We start from the raw sequence: 17,450 nt of genomic DNA on the forward strand, positions 1-17,450 counted from the left end.
ACTATCAACAGAGATGGAATGAGTGTCCCTGCGTGTTAGCTACAGCCAAATGAGCCATTCTCCTCAGGGACAAGACAGTAACACTGGAGCCCTTAAGGAACAGACGCTCTCAACACTCCGTCCAACTTAAGAGTCCAGTCCGACCCCTTACATCAGGAGTTCACAAACCTTTTCACTCGGCCCACCCCCTTCCAGCATTTAATTTTAATTTTTATTTATTTCACCTTTATTTAACCAGGTAGGCTAGTTGAGAACAAGTTCTAATTTGCAACTGCGACCTGGCCAAGATAAAGCATAGCAGTTCAACACATACAACAACACAGAGTTACACATGGAATAAACAAAACATACAGTCAATAATACAGTAGAAAAAAAGAAAACAAAATACAGTGAGTGCAAATGAGGTAAGTTACAGAAATAAATAGGCCATGGTGGCGAAGTAATTGCAATATGGCAATTAAACACTGGAATGGTAGATCGGCAGAAGATGAATGTGCAGGTAGAGATACTGGGGTGCAGAGGAGCAAAATAAATAAATAAATAAATACCCGTATGGGGATGAGGTAGGTAGATAGATGGGCTGTTTACAGATGGGCTATGTACAGGTGCAGTGATCTGTAAGCTGCTCTGACAGCTGGTGCTTAAAGCTAGTGAGGGAGATGTGAGTCTCCAGCTTCAGAGATTTTTGCAATTCGTTCCAGTCATGGGCAGCAGAGAACTGGAAGGAAAGACGACCAAAGGAGGAATTGGCTTTGGGGGTGACCAGTGAGATATACCTGCTGGAGCGTGTGCTACGAGTGGGTGCTGCTATGGTGACCAGTGAGCTGAGATAAGGCGGGGCTTTACCTAGCAGAGACTTGTAGAACCTGTAGCCAGTGGGTTTGGCGACGAGTATGAAGCGAGGGCCAACCAACGAGAGCGTACAGGTCGCAATGGTGGGTAGTGTATGGGGCTTTGGTGACAAAACGGATGGCACTGTGATAGACTTCATCCAGTTTGTTGAGTAGAGTGTTGGAGGCTATTTTATAGATGACATTACCGAAGTCGAGGATCGGTAGGATGGTCAGTTTTAGGAGGGTATGTTTGGCAGCATGAGTGGGGGACATCCCGCACCCCCCCTCCCCATGCGTGTGCACGGGCCATGTCTATCTCTATGGGCACAACCCCTGTTCATGACACAAACTGTTCACACCCCTCTTTGTTGGTGGGGAGAATTTTGCAGTTTAAAGCTTATTTCCTGCAATTCTACACATTTTGTTATGGGGTGCAAAGAACATTGTCATTTAAAAGCAAATCTTCTTGCAATTCTATACATTTTGCTATGTTTAATGTTTATTCATGTGATATTTGAGTAAGAAAAAAGTTACAACAATATCTATGAGCAAAAAAAAACGAAATAAAAAAGCATTAGCTGACATGGGATAGCTCTCTATGGTATGCAATGACTAACATAACGAGAGGAACTGATGATGCACTACCCAATTTTGAAATGGCACCTTTTGCGTTCTAATGTACCGTCCTAGAATAACACCTGCTCTTACTATGACATAAACTGACCAGGTGAATCCAAGTGAAAGCTATTATCCCTTATTGATGTCACTTGTTCAATCCACTTCAATCAGTGTAGATGAAGGGGAGGAGACAGGTTAAGTCTTGAGACAGTTGAGACATGGATTGTTTATGTGTGCCATTCAGAGGGTGAATAGGCAAGACAAAAGTGACTTTGAACGGGTATGGCAGTATGTGCCAGGCGCACCGGTTTGAGTGTGTCAAGAACTGCAACACTGCTGAGTTTTCCATGCTCAACAGTTTCCTGTGTTAATCAAGAATGGTACACCACCCAAAGGACATCCAGCCAACTTGTCACAACTGTGGGAAGCATTGGAGTAAACATAGGCCAGCACCCTGTAAAGCAGGGATCATCAACTAGATTAAGCCTCAGGCAGTTTTTTTCTTGAGCGGATAGTCGGGGGCTGGAATAAAATAACAAATCATTTGTAGACTGCAAGTCTGCCCTGTTGGCTGGCAGTTGGGGAACCCTGCTGTAAAGGCTGTTTAGCAGATATAAAATGTCACTTGTGTGTGAGCCCAAGAATCCCTATAATAAAGTCCTCAAATAAGATGTCCTAGATGTGATGATGACTCACGTCTATCAGAAACACTGGTCTCCAAGTGAATCATTCCTGGCTCTTGGTCCAAACCCAGTTTTGACCTGTGGGGACAGGAGAGGCAACTGAGGAACATAGCAAAACATCTATCCAATTATGATATGTGCATCATATGGTAAGTATTTGTGGATTTGTAGTAGTATCAGTTAATTCATGATTTGAACATTTTCGTCAATGATGTGTGAATTTATCTCATGATCCAGATATGATATCTTAATTGAAGAGTATGCTGTAGGTGTGCCTTGTGATTAAATAAATCATCTGTTTAACAAGATGAAGAAAGGCACGCTGAGGTCAAACTGTATGGGAAACATGGATAATCATTCTGTTTGTTCTCATCTATTCCAAAAGGATCCTGTGACAGTGCTTCGCAAAGTCATAAAACAAGTGAGTGACCAGAGATACTAATTTACAAATGTCAACCCCTTTGTTCAATTGCGCTATTAAAACATCAGCTTTCTAGAGAGGACAAAGTCATGTTGGAAAACATTTGAAGGAAAACAATGTTTGTATTTCCATTTTGATTAAATTCAATTATAATAGGGAACCTAGCTGCATGAAACGTTGATCCCTTTCTCTTTGAAAATATAACAATGACAACAAACATTTCCCACAAACATGACCCCATCAATCACTGGGCCTGTGTGGTAATTCAAGGGGAAGGTACTTCGGAGCCATTTCATGCTCTTTCAAAAGAGCCACGACTGGGAAGCAGCGGTTAAGTGTGGAGTGACAAGTGTGACCACTTGTTGCATTACTAGCAGCTAAGTGTGGAAGAAGATGGGTTTCTCCTCACATTCCATAGTGTGTCAGTGTCTGAGACATAATAAAAAAAGGGCCCATCTTGCTTCCCTCAGCACTCCGTAATTGTCTTTCTGCTCCATCTTTTTCTAATGGTCTTTCTGTCAAATACTTCATCATCTTCTATTGGAGAACAGCAGCCACATGTTCTTAGATAGGCTGCTTCTATGTTCTTCTATCCCTCCGGAATGTATGGACTACATGCCTGCATTGTGCGAGCTATGCTGCTCGTTATCAGGTTGATGGTGTAACTCTGCCAAGTTGAGGCTATTGTAACATAAACTGCAGTATGTGAAGCAGCAACATATTTGAAGTGTATATTAAGTGAAAATATTACCTGTATTTTGTCCTTGACGAAATATGCATGCACTACCTGAATGTAATATTCCCGTCTATAGAAGCCATGCTTTGTTATGATTCTGAACGGTCAGATAGCTAGCAACAATATTAAAAGATGCCATGTGGGGAATCGTATGTAGCTCGTTTCAGCTAGTTTTATCATGTTCTTGATACAATGTCTTGTTTTGAGTGAATTGCTTTCAATGCTAACATGGATCAAATTTGCTAGCTAGCTAACCAACAACTGTAACAATGTACTTGAGAGACAACAAGTGCTCATTGTGCAAATGTATTTACGTTTTCAACAAACATTTGGAGACTAAATATAGTTAAAACATGTCAACAATCTAAGCCAACACTGTTTTGCCCCCTAGTTGAGCAAGTGTACAGAAGGTATTGTTGCTAAACAACCAACCCGTCTATACGCACAACCTGTAAATATACTGTACCTCCATACACAACACACACATACTGTAAATATGTTACCAATGTTACCACAGGTTGATAAGTAATTGTAAACTTGAATGAATTCATCATATGACTAATTAAGAAACTAATATATTACTCAATTTTGTATCCAGCTCTACTGTTGTATCATCTCCACCAGGAAATCTTAGGGCAAATATATCAACTGTTTAGAACAAGTGTCCAATAATGGCTTTAACTTGATGGTACATTGCTTCCACTGCATCTTTCTTTTGCTCCTGTTTTGGGCTAAAAATACATTCATCATCATTTGTTCGCAAGTGACAAAGTTTGCAAAATACGTTTGTGTAATTTTAGTCCCAATATTAGTAAATGTGAAATATGAACGAATTAAGGTATTCTCATTGAGTTATCCACTTTAAGAGATGATGTTGTCCAAATGGTGTTATTTATCAAAACATTAAAAGCTACCTGATCACCCAAAAAGTATTAATCTCCCTTGCTTCCTTGTAAAATAAAAAATATTATGTTTAGCAAAAACACATTAATATTATAATTATCTGGCAACTGGCACTACTGCATTAAGTTACTATATGTCTTGCAAATAGTGTAGATTAGAGACCATTACTAAATACATTATTTCTTAAGCACAACAGTTGGAACTTGAAAAAATAGTGTACAAATATCTATTTAAACTATTCATGTGTTCATCAGGACCATACTTGTATCTACTACAGTGCCTTGCAAAAGTATTCATCCCCGATGGAATTTTTCCTATTTTATTGCATTATAACCTGTAATTTAAATAGATTTTTATTTGGATTTCATGTAATGGACATACACAAGACAGGCCAAATTGGTGAAGTGAAATGAAAAAAATAACGTGTTTCAAAAAATTCTAAAGAATAAAAAAAAATGTCATAAAATTGGTGCGTACATATGTATTCCCCCCCATTGCTATGAAGACAATAAATAAGATCTGGTGCAACCAATTACCTTAAGATGTCACATAATTAGTTAAATAAAGTCCACCTGTGTGCAATCCAAGTGTCACATGATTTTAGCATTATTAGAGTTGAAGTCGGAAGTTTGCATACACTTGGGTTGGAGTCATTAAAATGTGTTTTTCAACCAATCCACAAACTTCTTTTTAACAAACTACAGTTCTGGCAAGTCGGTTAGGACATCTACATTGTGCATGGCACAAGTCATTTGTCCAACAATTGTTTACAGACAGATTATTTCACTTATAATTCACTGTATCACAATTCCAGTGGGTCAGAAGTTCACATACACTAAGTTGACTGTGCCTTTAAAAAGCTTGGAAAATTCCAGAAAATGAAGTCATGGCTTTAGAAGCTTCTAAGAGGTTAATTGACATAATTGGAGATAATTGGAGGTGTTCCTGTGGATGTATTTCAAGGCCTACCTTCAAACTCAGTGCCTATTTGCTTGACATCATGGGAAAATCAAAAGAAATCAGCCAAGACCCCAGAAAAAAAATTGTGGACCTCCACAAGTCTGGTTCATCCAGTAATTTTCAAACACCCAAAGGTATCGAAGGTATCACGAAAGTATCACGTTCATCTGTACAAACAACAGTACGCAAGTATGAACACCCTTGGACCACGCAGCCGTCATACCGCTCAGGAAGGAGACACGTTCTGTTTCCTAGAGATGAACGTACTTTGGTGCGAAAAGTGCAAATCAATCCCAGAACAACAGCAAAGGACCTTGTGAAGATGCTGGAGGAAACAGGTACAAAAGTATCTATATCCACAGTAAAACGAGTCCTTTATCAGCAAGGAAGAAGCCACTGCTCCAAAACCGCCCAAAAAAAGCCAGACTACAGTTTGCAACTGCACATGGAGACGAAGATAATACTTTTTGGAGAAATGTCCACCGGTTTGATGAAACAAAAATAGAACTGTTTGTGCATAATGACCGTCATTATGTTTGGTGGAAAAAGGGGGAAGCTTGCAAGCTGAAGAACACCATCCCAACCGTGGAGCACGGGGGTGGCAGCATCATGTTGTGGGGGTGCTTTGCTTCAAGAGGGACTGGTGCACTTCACAAAATAGATGGCATCATGAGGAGGGGAATTATGTGGATTTATTGAAGCAAAATCTCAAACCATCAGTCAGGAAGTTAAAGCTTGGTCGCAAATGGGCCTTCCAAATGGACAATGACCCCAAGCATACTTCCAAAGTTGTGGCAAAATGGCTTAAGGACAACAAAGTCAAGGTATTGGAGTGGCCATCCCAAGGCCTGACCTCAATCCTATAGAACATTTGGGGCAGAACTGAAAAAGCGTGTGCGAGCAAGGAGGCCTACAAACCTGACTCAGTTACACCAGCTCTGTCAGGAGGAATGGGTCGAAATTCACCCACCTTATTGTGGGAAGCTTATAGAAGGCTACCCGAAACGTTTGACCCAAGTTAAACAATTTAAAGGCAATGCTACCAAATACTAATTGAGTGTATGTAAACTTCTGACCCACTGGGAAATCAATAAAAATAAATAATTCTCTCAACTATTATTCTGACATTTTACATTCTTAAAATAAAGTGGCGATCCTAACTGACCTAAGACAGGGAATTTTTACTTGGATTAAATGTCAGGTATTGTGAAAAACTGTTAAAGATAGGGCTGACTACTGCCCCCTTTGGAGGAATTGCATGCCCATAGTAAACAGAAAGAAAATCTGTCAAAAATTGCTAATATATGCATATAATAATAATTATTGAATAGAAAACACTCTAAAGCTTCTAAAACCGTTCAAATTATGTCTGTATGTAAAGCAGAACTCTCAGGGCAGCCATTCTCCCAAACTCTCTCTTGGCAACAGAAAAGTTGGGACAACTTTGACGTCATCGCCCCCACCCTTCCCAACCAGCTACAGATCTGGGAACAGTTCCTATCTCTTCAGCGCGATGTCCCCTTTCAGTGGGGCCTGTCATTGTGAGAATCGCGCGCTCCCTCGAGTTTTGGCGGGCTGAAACCTCCGGTTCACGCGAAAATACATGTACTTTCATGCGCGCGTCGGGTCCGGAGCTCTCTTTGTTCCAAGATTCACCAAACGATGTAGGTTTGTCTGTTCACGCTAAGGATTGTTTTGCATGTTTAGAACATGCTAAAGCTCGATTCTGCACTTAGTTTGACCAGTTTAGTCGACATATAATATGTAATTTTGAAGTTTTGATGCACATTCACTAGAATTTTGGCTGCATTTCGACCGGAATTTGTCGTGTTTGATAACCTAAAGACACAGACTTGAAAACCAAACGCAGTTTTTGGTAAGTATAACTCCTTCCACGTCTTCTGATCGAAGAACATCAAAGGTAAGGGAATATTTATGTGTTAATTATGGGTTTCTGTGGACTCCGAGATAGAGGAGACATAATGCTAATTTCTGAGCGCCGTCTCATATTATAGCCTAGTGAACGAATTCTGTAACGTTAAAAATAAATGTAACACGGCGGTTGCATTAAGAAGAAGTGTATCTTTCTAACTATATGTAGAACATGTATATTTAGTCAAAGTTTATGATGTGTATTGCTTGTTATCTGACGTTAGCTCCGGCAGATATCATCATTTCTCCGGACATTTGAGTAGCATTTTTTAAACATGGCGTCATTGTAAACAGAGATTTATGGATATAAATTGCATATTATTGAAAAAAACATAAATGTACTGTGTAACATGTCCTATTACTGTCATCTGATGAAGATTTTCAAAAGGTTAGTGAATTATTTTTCTTTTAATCCTGCGGTTGTTGATTGCATATTTTGTTCAACGTGGCTATTCAAATTAGCTGTGTCTTTAGTGGTGGTTTGACATAAATATGTGCTATGTTTTCGCCGTAAAACATTTTAGAAATCTGACTTGCTGGCTAGATGAACAAGGTGTTTATCTTTCATTTGAGCTATTGGACTTGTTAATGTGTGGAGGTTAAATATTTCTTAGAATATTTTTGCGTTCCATGCGCCACGTCCCAGTTAACGTCGGAAGGGATCGTTCCCAAATGGGAACCCTAACCCGTCATCAGGTTAAAATGTATTGTGTACACCTGTTTTGAAAGGCCCCAGAGTCCGCAACACCACTAAGCAAGGGGCACCACCAAGCAAGCGACACCATGAAGACCAAGGACCTCTCAAAACAGATCAGGGACAAAGTTGTGGAGAAGTACAGATCAGGGTTGAATTATAAAAAAATATCTGAAACTTTGAACATCCCACGGAGCACCATTAAGTCCATTATTAAAAAAATGAAAAGAATATGGCACCACAAGAAATCTGCCAAGAGAGGGCCGCCCAACAGAACTCACAGACCAGGCAAGGAGGGCATTAATCAGAGAGGCAACAAAGAGACCAAAGATAACCCTGAAGGAGCTGCAAAGCTCCACAGCGGAGATTGGAGTATCTGTCCATAGGACCACTTTAAGCCGTACACTCCACAGAGCTGGGCTTTATGGAAGAGTGGCCAGATATTTTTGTCCAACAAGGAAAACGCTATGGTGGTGGCAGCATGGGGATGTTTTCCATCGGCAGGGACTGGGAAACTGGTCAGAATTGAAGGAATGATGAATTGCACTAAATACAGGAAAATTCTTGAAGGAAACCTGTTTCAGTCTTCCAGAGGGTTTGAGACTGGCACGGAGGTTTACCTTCCAGCACGACAATGACCCTAAGCATACTGCTAAAGCAACACTCGAATGGTTTAAGGGGAAACATTTAAATGTATTGGACTGGCCTAGTCAAAGACCAGACCTCAATCCAATTGAGAATCTGTGGTATGACTTAAATATCGCTGTACACCAGCGGAACCCATCCAACGTGAAGGAGCTGGAGCAGTTTTGCCTTGAAGACTGGCCCAAAATCCCTGTGGCTAGATGTGCCAAGCTTATAGAGCCATATCCCAAGAGACTTGCAGTTGTAATTGCTGCAAAAGGTGACTCTACAAACTATTGACTTTGGGGGGGTGAATGAATAGTTATGCATGCCCATGTTAAACATTTTTTGTCTTATTTCTTGTTTGTTTCATAATTAAACATATTTTGCATCTTCAAAGTGGTAGGGATGTTGTGTAAATCAAATGATACACCCCCCAAAAAAAAATATCAATTTTAATGCCAGGTTGTAAGGCAACAAAATAGGAAAAATGCCAAGGGGGGGTGAATATTTTCACAAGCCATTCTATATGCCATCTATTGAGTTTAACTCAGGTACTAGCAGGTACTTCTTGAGATTAAATTAATTGTGTCAATTCTGATGGGCTATCAGTTCAAAATGCTGTTAGTAGAGGAAAGAGTGGTACTTTGTTTTCTATGAATATTGTATTACAGAGACTTGAAGTATGTGCCCAGTGATGTTAGAAAGAGATTTTTACTCTCACCAGTAAAATCTGTTGGGGACTACACTCTCATGCACGAGCTGCCATCTTCTTCCAAATTCAACAGAGACGTACAGCTGCAATAAAAGAACATGCTATAGTTTAACAAATCAGAAGAGAAAGAATAACATTTTATTCCAGAGTTAAAACTAAGGAAACATTAGACCTGGAGAATTCTCTCCCTCCATTTTAGGGACTGTCATCTATGTCTCATGGAGGGGTCATTCAACATTTCAATTATATTGCTTTGTTTTTTCACTTTTTGCACTGCACTTCAGAGCACTTTGATTATTTTTGTTTTGAGTGCTGTACAGCTGAATCTTTAAAGCAGGCTTGAAAATATTACTTTATATTTGAAGTAGAGTTCATGATTTAATGCCTTGTGACTATTTGAGAGAGAGAGAGAGAGCGAGAGACATATTTTTTTTTAATGAAATGCTCGTTTTGGCTCCCAGTGGTACCTGTTTATGGCCATAGGATTTGTCCCTAATTGACATGATAAAATGACACTTAACCATCAGTATAACCTTTTAGCATTTTCACTTTGGAAGAATTGCGTGCCCATAGTGAACTGCCTCCTACTCTGTCCCAGATGCTAATATATGCATATTATTATTACTATTGGATAGAAAACACTCTGAAGTTTTTAAAACTGTTTGAATTATGTCTGTGAGTATAACAGAACTCATAAGGCAGGCAAATTTCCAAACAGGAAGTGGAAATTCTGGGGCAGGTTGATTTTCAACTCATCGCCTTGTCACATCCAAATTAGATATGGATCTGTTCGCACTTCCTACGCCTTCCACTAGATGTCAACAGTCAGTAGAACGTGATACTAGATACTTCCGGCGCCGACAGAGATGGCCGCCTCGCTCGCGTTCCTAGGAAACTATGCAGTGTGTTATTTCTTACATTAGTACCCCAGGTCATCTTAGGTTTCATTACAAACAGTCGAGAAGAACTACTGAATATAAGATCAGCGTCAACTCACCATCAGTACGACCAAGAATATGTTTTTCGGATCCTGTGTTCTGCCTTTCAACCGGGACAACGGAATGGATCCTATGCGGCGACCCAAAAAACGACTCCGAAAAAGAGGGAAACGAGGCGGTCTTCTGGTCAGACTCCGGAGACGGGCACATCGTGCACCACTCCCTAGCATTCTTCTCGCCAATGTCCAGTCTCTTGACAACAAGGTTGATGAAATCCGAGCAAGGGTAGCATTCCAGAGGGACATCAGAGACTGTAACGTTCTTTGCTTCACGGAAACATGGCTCACTGGAGAGATGCTATCCGAGGCGGTGCAGCCAGCGGGTTTCTCCACGCATCGCGCCGACAGAAACAAACATCTTTCTGGTAAGAAGAGGGGCGGGGGCGTATGCCTTATGGCTAACGAGACATGGTGTGATGAAAGAAACATACAGGAACTCAAATCCTTCTGTTCACCTGATTTAGAATTCCTCACAATCAAATGTAGACCGCATTATCTACCAAGAGAATTCTCTTCGATTATAATCACAGCCGTATATATCCCCCCAAGCAGACACATCGATGGCTCTGAACAAACTTTATTTGACTCTTTGCAAACTGGAATCCATTTATCCGGAGGCTGCATTCATTGTAGCTGGGGATTTTAACAAGGCTAATCTGAAAACAAGACTCCCTAAATTTTATCAGCATATCGATTGCGCAACCAGGGGTGGAAAAACCTTGGATCATTGTTACTCTAATTTCCGCGACGCATATAAGGCCCTGCCCCGCCCTCCTTTCGGAAAAGCTGACCACGACTCCATTTTGTTGATCCCTGCCTACAGACAGAAACTAAAACAAGAGGCTCCCACGCTGAGGTCTGTCCAACGCTGGTCCGACCAAGCTGACTCCACACTCCAAGACTGCTTCCATCACGTGGACTGGGAGATGTTTCGTATTGCGTCAGATAACAATATTGACGAATACGCTGATTCGGTGTGCGAGTTCATTAGAACGTGCGTTGAAGATGGCGTTCCCATAGCATCGATTAAAACATTCACGGACCAGGATGTCTTGCTCCCAGGCAGACTAAATAACTTTTTGCTCGCTTTAAGGACAATACAGTGCCACTGACACGGCCTGCAACGAAAACATGCGGACTCTCCTTCACTGCAGCCGAGGTGAGTAAGACATTTAAACGTGTTAACCCTCGCAAGGCTGCAGGCCCAGACGGCACCCCCAGCCGCGCCCTCAGAGCATGCGCAGACCAGCTGGCCGGTGTGTTTAAGGACATATTCAATCAATCCCTATACCAGTCTGCTGTTCCCACATGCTTCAAGAGGGCCACCATTGTTCCTGTTCCCAAGAAAGCTAAGGTAACTGAGCTAAACGACTACCGCCCGTAGCACTCACTTCCGTCATCATGAAGTGCTTTGAGAGACTAGTCAAGGACCATATCACCTCCACCCTACCTGACACCCTAGACCCACTCCAATTTGCTTACCGCCCAAATAGGTCCAGAGACGATGCAATCTCAACCACACTGCACACTGCCCTAACCCATCTGGACAAGAGGAATACCTATGTGAGAATGCTGTTCATCGACTACAGCTCGGCATTTAACAACATAGTACCCTCCAAGCTCGTCATCAAGCTCGAGACCCTGGGTCTCGACCCCGCCCTGTGCAACTGGGAACTGGACTTCCTGACGGGCCGCCCCCAGGTGGTGAGGGTAGGCAACAACATTTCCACCCCGCTGATCCTCAACACTGGGGCCCCACAAGGGTGCGTTCTGAGCCCTCTCCTGTACTCCCTGTTCACCCACGACTGCGTGGCCACGCACGCCTCCAACTCAATCATCAAGTTTGCGGACGACACAACAGTGGTAGGCTTGATTACCAACAACGACGAGACGGCCTACAGGGAGGAGGTGAAGGCCCTCGGAGTGTGGTGTCAGAAAAATAACCTCACACTCAACGTCAACAAAACTAAGGAGATGATTGTGGACTTCAGGAAACAGCAGAGGGAACACCCCCGATCCACATCGATGGAACAGTAGTGGAGAGGGTAGCAAGTTTTAAGTTCCTCGGCATACACATCACAGACAAACTGAATTGGTCCACTCACACAGACAGCATCGTGAAGAAGGCGCAGCAGCGCCTCTTCAACCTCAGGAGGCTGAAGAAATTTGGCTTGTCACCAAAAGCACTCACAAACTTCTACAGATGCACAATCGAGAGCATCCTGGCGGGCTGTATCACCGCCTGGTACGGCAACTACTCCGCCCACAACCGTAAGGCTCTCCAGAGGGTAGTGAGGTCTGCACAACGCATCACCGCGGGCAAACTACCTGCCCTCCAGGACACCTACACCACCCGATGTTACAGGAAGGCCATAAAGATCATCAAGGACATCAACCACCCGAGCCACTGCCTGTTCACCCCACTATCATCCAGAAGGCGAGGTCAGTACAGGTGCATCAAAGCTGGGACCGAGAGACTGAAAAACAGCTTCTATCTCAAGGCCATCAGACTTTTAAACAGCCACCACTAATAGTGGGTGGCTGCTGCCAACACACTGACACTGACACTGACTCAACTCCAGCCACTTTAATAATGGGAATTGATGGGAAATGATCTAAATATATCACTAGCCACTTTAAACAATGCTACCTTATATAATGTTACTTACCCTACATTATTCATCTCATATGCATACGTATATACTGTACTCTATATCATCGACTGCATCCTTATGTAATACATGTATCACTAGCCACTTTAACTATGTCACTTTGTTTACATACTCATCTCATATGTATATACTGTACTCGATACCATCTACTGTATCTTGCCTATGCTGCTCTGTACCATCACTCATTCATATATCCTTATGTACATATTCTTTATCCCCTTACACTGTGTATAAGACAGTAGTTTTGGAATTGTTAGTTAGATTACTTGTTGGTTATTACTGCATTGTCGGAACTAGAAGCACAAGCATTTCGCTACACTCGCATTAACATCTGCTAACCATGTGTATGTGACAAATAAAATTTGATTTGATTTGATTTGGAATGAGGCCTCTAGTGTGATGTGGGACCGGATGGCAGCTATTTGAGTCACTGGTCTGGCAGATTGCCAGTTCTTGGTTACGTGCAGTACTTATTATATCGCCTTGCGTTCCATTACTCTGTAGACAAAAACGAATGCTCCGGTTGGAACGTTATTGGATATATATGATAATAACATCCTGAAGATTGATTCTCTTCTCTAACCAGTTTATTCGACCTGGAATATAACTTTTTGAAGTTTTCGTCCGAGTTCGCCTGGACCGGTGCCAGCTTTTGGACATGTGAGCTAAACGTGCTATCAAACGTAGCTAATTGGACACTAGTAATGGACATTATCGAACAAAACAACGATTTATTGCGGAACTAGGATTCCTTGCACTGCATTCTGATGAAAGATCATCAAAGGTAAGGGAATATTTATGATGTCATTTCGTATGTCTGTTGACTCCAACATGGCGGAGAAATGTTGTGTACCTCTGAGCGCCGTCTCAGATTATTGCATGGTATGCTTTTTTCGTAGAGTTTTTAAAACATCTGACACAGCGGTTGCATTAAGAACCAGTGTATCCTTAATTATATGTAAAACGTATCTTTCGTCAAAGTTTATGATGAGTATTTCTGTTATATGAGTTATATGAGTATTCTCTGTAATTACTCCGGATATTTTGGAGACATTTCTGAACATGGCGCCAATGTAAACCGAGATTTGTGGATATACAGTGCCTTGCGAAAGTATTCGGGCCCCCTTGAACTTTGCGACCTTTTGCCACATTTCAGGCTTCAAATATAAAGATATAGAACTGTATTTTTGTGAAGAATCAACAACAAGTGGGACACAATCATGAAGTGGAACGACATTTATTGGATATTTCAAACTTTTTTAACAAATCAAAAACTGAAAAATTGGGCGTGCAAAATTATTCAGCCCCCTTAAGTTAATACTTTTAGCGCCACCTTTTGCTGCGATTACAGCTGTAAGTCGCTTGGGGTATGTCTCTATCAGTTTTGCAAATCGAGAGACTGAAATTTTTTCCCATTCCTCCTTGCAAAACAGCTCGAGCTCAGTGAGGTTGGATGGAGAGCATTTGTGAACAGCAGTTTTCAGTTCTTTCCACAGATTCTCGATTGGATTCAGGTCTGGACTTTGACTTGGCCATTCTAACACCTGGATATGTTTATTTTTGAACCATTCCATTGTAGATTTTGCTTTATGTTTTGGATCATTGTCTTGTTGGAAGACAAATCTCCGTCCCAGTCTCAGGTCTTTTGCAGACTCCATCAGGTTTTCTTCCAGAATGGTCCTGTATTTGGCTCCATCCATCTTCCCATCAATTTTAACCATCTTCCCTGTCCCTGCTGAAGAAAAGCAGGCCCAAACCATGATGCTGCCACCACCATGTTTGACAGTGGGGATGGTGTGTTCAGGGTGATGAGCTGTGTTGCTTTTACGCCAAAAATAACGTTTTGCATTGTTGCCAAAAAGTTCAATTTTGGTTTCATCTGACCAGAGCACCTTCTTCCACATGTTTGGTGTGTCTCCCAGGTGGCTTGTGGCAAACTTTAAACAACACTTTTTATGGATATCTTTAAGAAATGGCTTTCTTCTTGCCACTCTTCCATAAAGGCCAGATTTGTGCAATAGACTGATTGTTGTCCTATGGACAGAGTCTCCCACCTCAGCTGTAGATCTCTGCAGTTCATCCAGAGTGATCATGGTTCCTCTTGGCTGCATCTCTGATCAGTCTTCTCCTTGTATGAGCTGAAAGTTTAGAGGGACGGCCAGGTCTTGGTAGATTTGCAGTGGTCTGATACTCCTTCCATTTCAATATTATTGCTTGCACAGTGCTCCTTGGGATGTTTAAAGCTTGGGAAATCTTTTTTATCCAAATCCGGCTTTAAACTTCTTCACAACAGTATCTCGGACCTGCCTGGTGTGTTCCTTGTTCTTCATAATGCTCTCTGCGCTTTTAACGGACCTCTGAGACTATCACAGTGCAGGTGCATTTATACGGAGACTTGATTACACACAGGTGGATTGTATTTATCATCATTAGTCATTTAGGTCAACATTGGATCCTTCAGAGATCCTCACTGAACTTCTGGAGAGAGTTTGCTGCACTGAAAGTAAAGGGGCTGAATAATTTTGCACGCCCAATTTTTCAGTTTTTGATTTGTTAAAAATGTTTGAAATATCCAATAAATGTCGTTCCACTTCATGATTGTGTCCCACTTGTTGTTGATTCTTCACAAAAAAATACAGTTTTATATCTTTATGTTTGAAGCCTGAAATTTGGCAAAAGGTCGCAAAGTTCAAGGGGGCCGAATACTTTCGCAAGGCACTGTAAATGTGCATATTATCGAAAACATAAATGCATTGTGTATCATGATGTCCTATGAGTGTCATCTGATGAAGATTATCAAAGGTTAGTGATTAATTTTATTTCTAATTCTGCTTTTGTGAGTATATTTTGCTGGGAAAAATGGAATGAAAAATGTGTTTTTTTGGATTTGGTGGTGATCTAACATAAATATATGTTGTGTTTTCGCTGTAAAACATTTTAAAAATCAGACACGATGGGTAGATTAACAATATGTTTATCTTTCATTTGCTGTATTGGACTTGTTAATGTGTGAAAGTTAAATATTTCAAAAAAATATTTTTGAATTTCCCACGCTGCCTTTTCAGCGGAATGTTGGGGGGGATTCCGTTAGCGGAACGTTTGTCCTAGACAGGATAAATTCCCTTTGCATTATGCTATTGACCTCCCTCTTTCAGCAGATTAGGGCTGTTATCCAAGCTCTCAAAAGTCTTTTCAGCTCTCAGCCCAACTCATATGATAACACTTTTACTTAATCTTAGAGCACATCACACATAGGGAACTGTTGTACAATACATTTGTTGTGTACAATACTATTGCACAGTAAAAGACAGCAAATCAATTAATTAATATAAAAGCAGAAACAGAAGAAGGAAACCATACAGAGAGGAAAACAATCACACATTTATATTAACATAAAGATATGGAGTAAACTCAGGGATAACTTCTCCCCAGCTTCTTCACGTCGACCATATTGATGGCTCTCAATAAAGCATCTCATCTCTCCCCCTCACCATTTATCTTACTTTTCAGCCTTTTACTGCACTCTCTCTCATAATCAAGTCTTTCAGTAGCAGGATGGGAGGGGAGAGTTTGATCTCTGTTATGTTGAGTTTAAACAAACAGTTGGGTTCTCCTTGAGAATAGTAAGCGTGGTGTCAGTCTTCTGTTTGGGACAATAACTAAGTCCACTACTCTGAGCAGAGCACATTGATGTGTCGGCAACTAAGCGGTGGGAGGTGCTTTCCCCACTGGAAGACAATGATGCTAATAAAAGAACAGGCAGAAGTGTGGAGCACACAGCTGCGGTTGAAGTAAACATCTTGTTAAAGCCAATAAGGTCAATAGACTCACTGGAATTAACAAGACCCTTACCTCAATCAAGTTGTGTGTGTTTTCTCCCCCCTCCTCACTCCTCAGTTATAATTGACCGGATTCTCTTTACCTTCTGGTCATGGCCGTAAGCCAGGATCCAGTCCTCCTGCTCGGGGTGGAAGAGGAGGCTGAGTATGTCGAAGGCTAAGTGGTACCTCTGATAGGATGCGCCCTCATCAAGACTAATGAGCAGGCTGCTCTCCACCTCTGGGTCGGTCAGTAACATGATCTGAGATGAGAGAGGACGGGTCAGGAGACGAAAGGAGAGATTAATAAATCACAACATTTAGCAATAAATATCATTATCCATTCAAGTCCGTAATGATTAAACTTACTAATTATACTATAGTTATGAGTTTTCCCTTTAAAAAGAAACACATGAAAAAAATCACGTGAATAGAATACATGCAAAAGAACACGTAAGGTTTTCGGACATGTGTGAACAAATCACTTGAAAAATGTAATGCTACGTGAAATTTTGACTGGTAAGACACGTATGGTTTTTGGACGTGTGTGACATTTCACATACATTTTACACGTGAAGAAATCACGTGAAAAATGTAATGTGGGAAAAACAGACACGTGGTTTTCAGACACGTGAAGTTTCACATGACTCAGATACATGTGGTTAACCAATATTTGACGTGATATTTATTATACATTTGGATTTTTCAATTTCACATGTGAAAGTTAGATTTTCACATGTGTAGTTTTCCTACATGTGAAACTGCAAATTTGGTATTCACATGTGATCAATTTTCACATGTACTTGCAATTCAACTTGTGAAACCGCAAATTTAAAATGTGCAA

General features: G+C 41.2%; 1 protein-coding gene across 1 annotated transcript in view; it reads right to left on the minus strand.

Annotated features, from left to right (window-relative positions):
- Nucleotides 1-17,450, minus strand: part of LOC112254612 (VPS10 domain-containing receptor SorCS1-like) — a 91,493-nt gene that overhangs the window by 47,277 nt on the left and 26,766 nt on the right. Inside the window, exons 4-6 of the mRNA XM_024427332.2 lie at nucleotides 16,711-16,869; nucleotides 9,129-9,202; nucleotides 2,148-2,212 (exon numbers count right to left, since the gene is read on the minus strand). Of these exons, the coding sequence (XP_024283100.1) occupies nucleotides 2,148-2,212; nucleotides 9,129-9,202; nucleotides 16,711-16,869 (298 nt within the window). The remainder of the gene's footprint in view (nucleotides 1-2,147; nucleotides 2,213-9,128; nucleotides 9,203-16,710; nucleotides 16,870-17,450) is intronic.

The sequence above is a fragment of the Oncorhynchus tshawytscha genome, linkage group LG01 (assembly GCF_018296145.1).
Source record: "Oncorhynchus tshawytscha isolate Ot180627B linkage group LG01, Otsh_v2.0, whole genome shotgun sequence".
In the NCBI taxonomy this organism is placed as follows: Eukaryota; Metazoa; Chordata; class Actinopteri; order Salmoniformes; family Salmonidae; genus Oncorhynchus; species Oncorhynchus tshawytscha.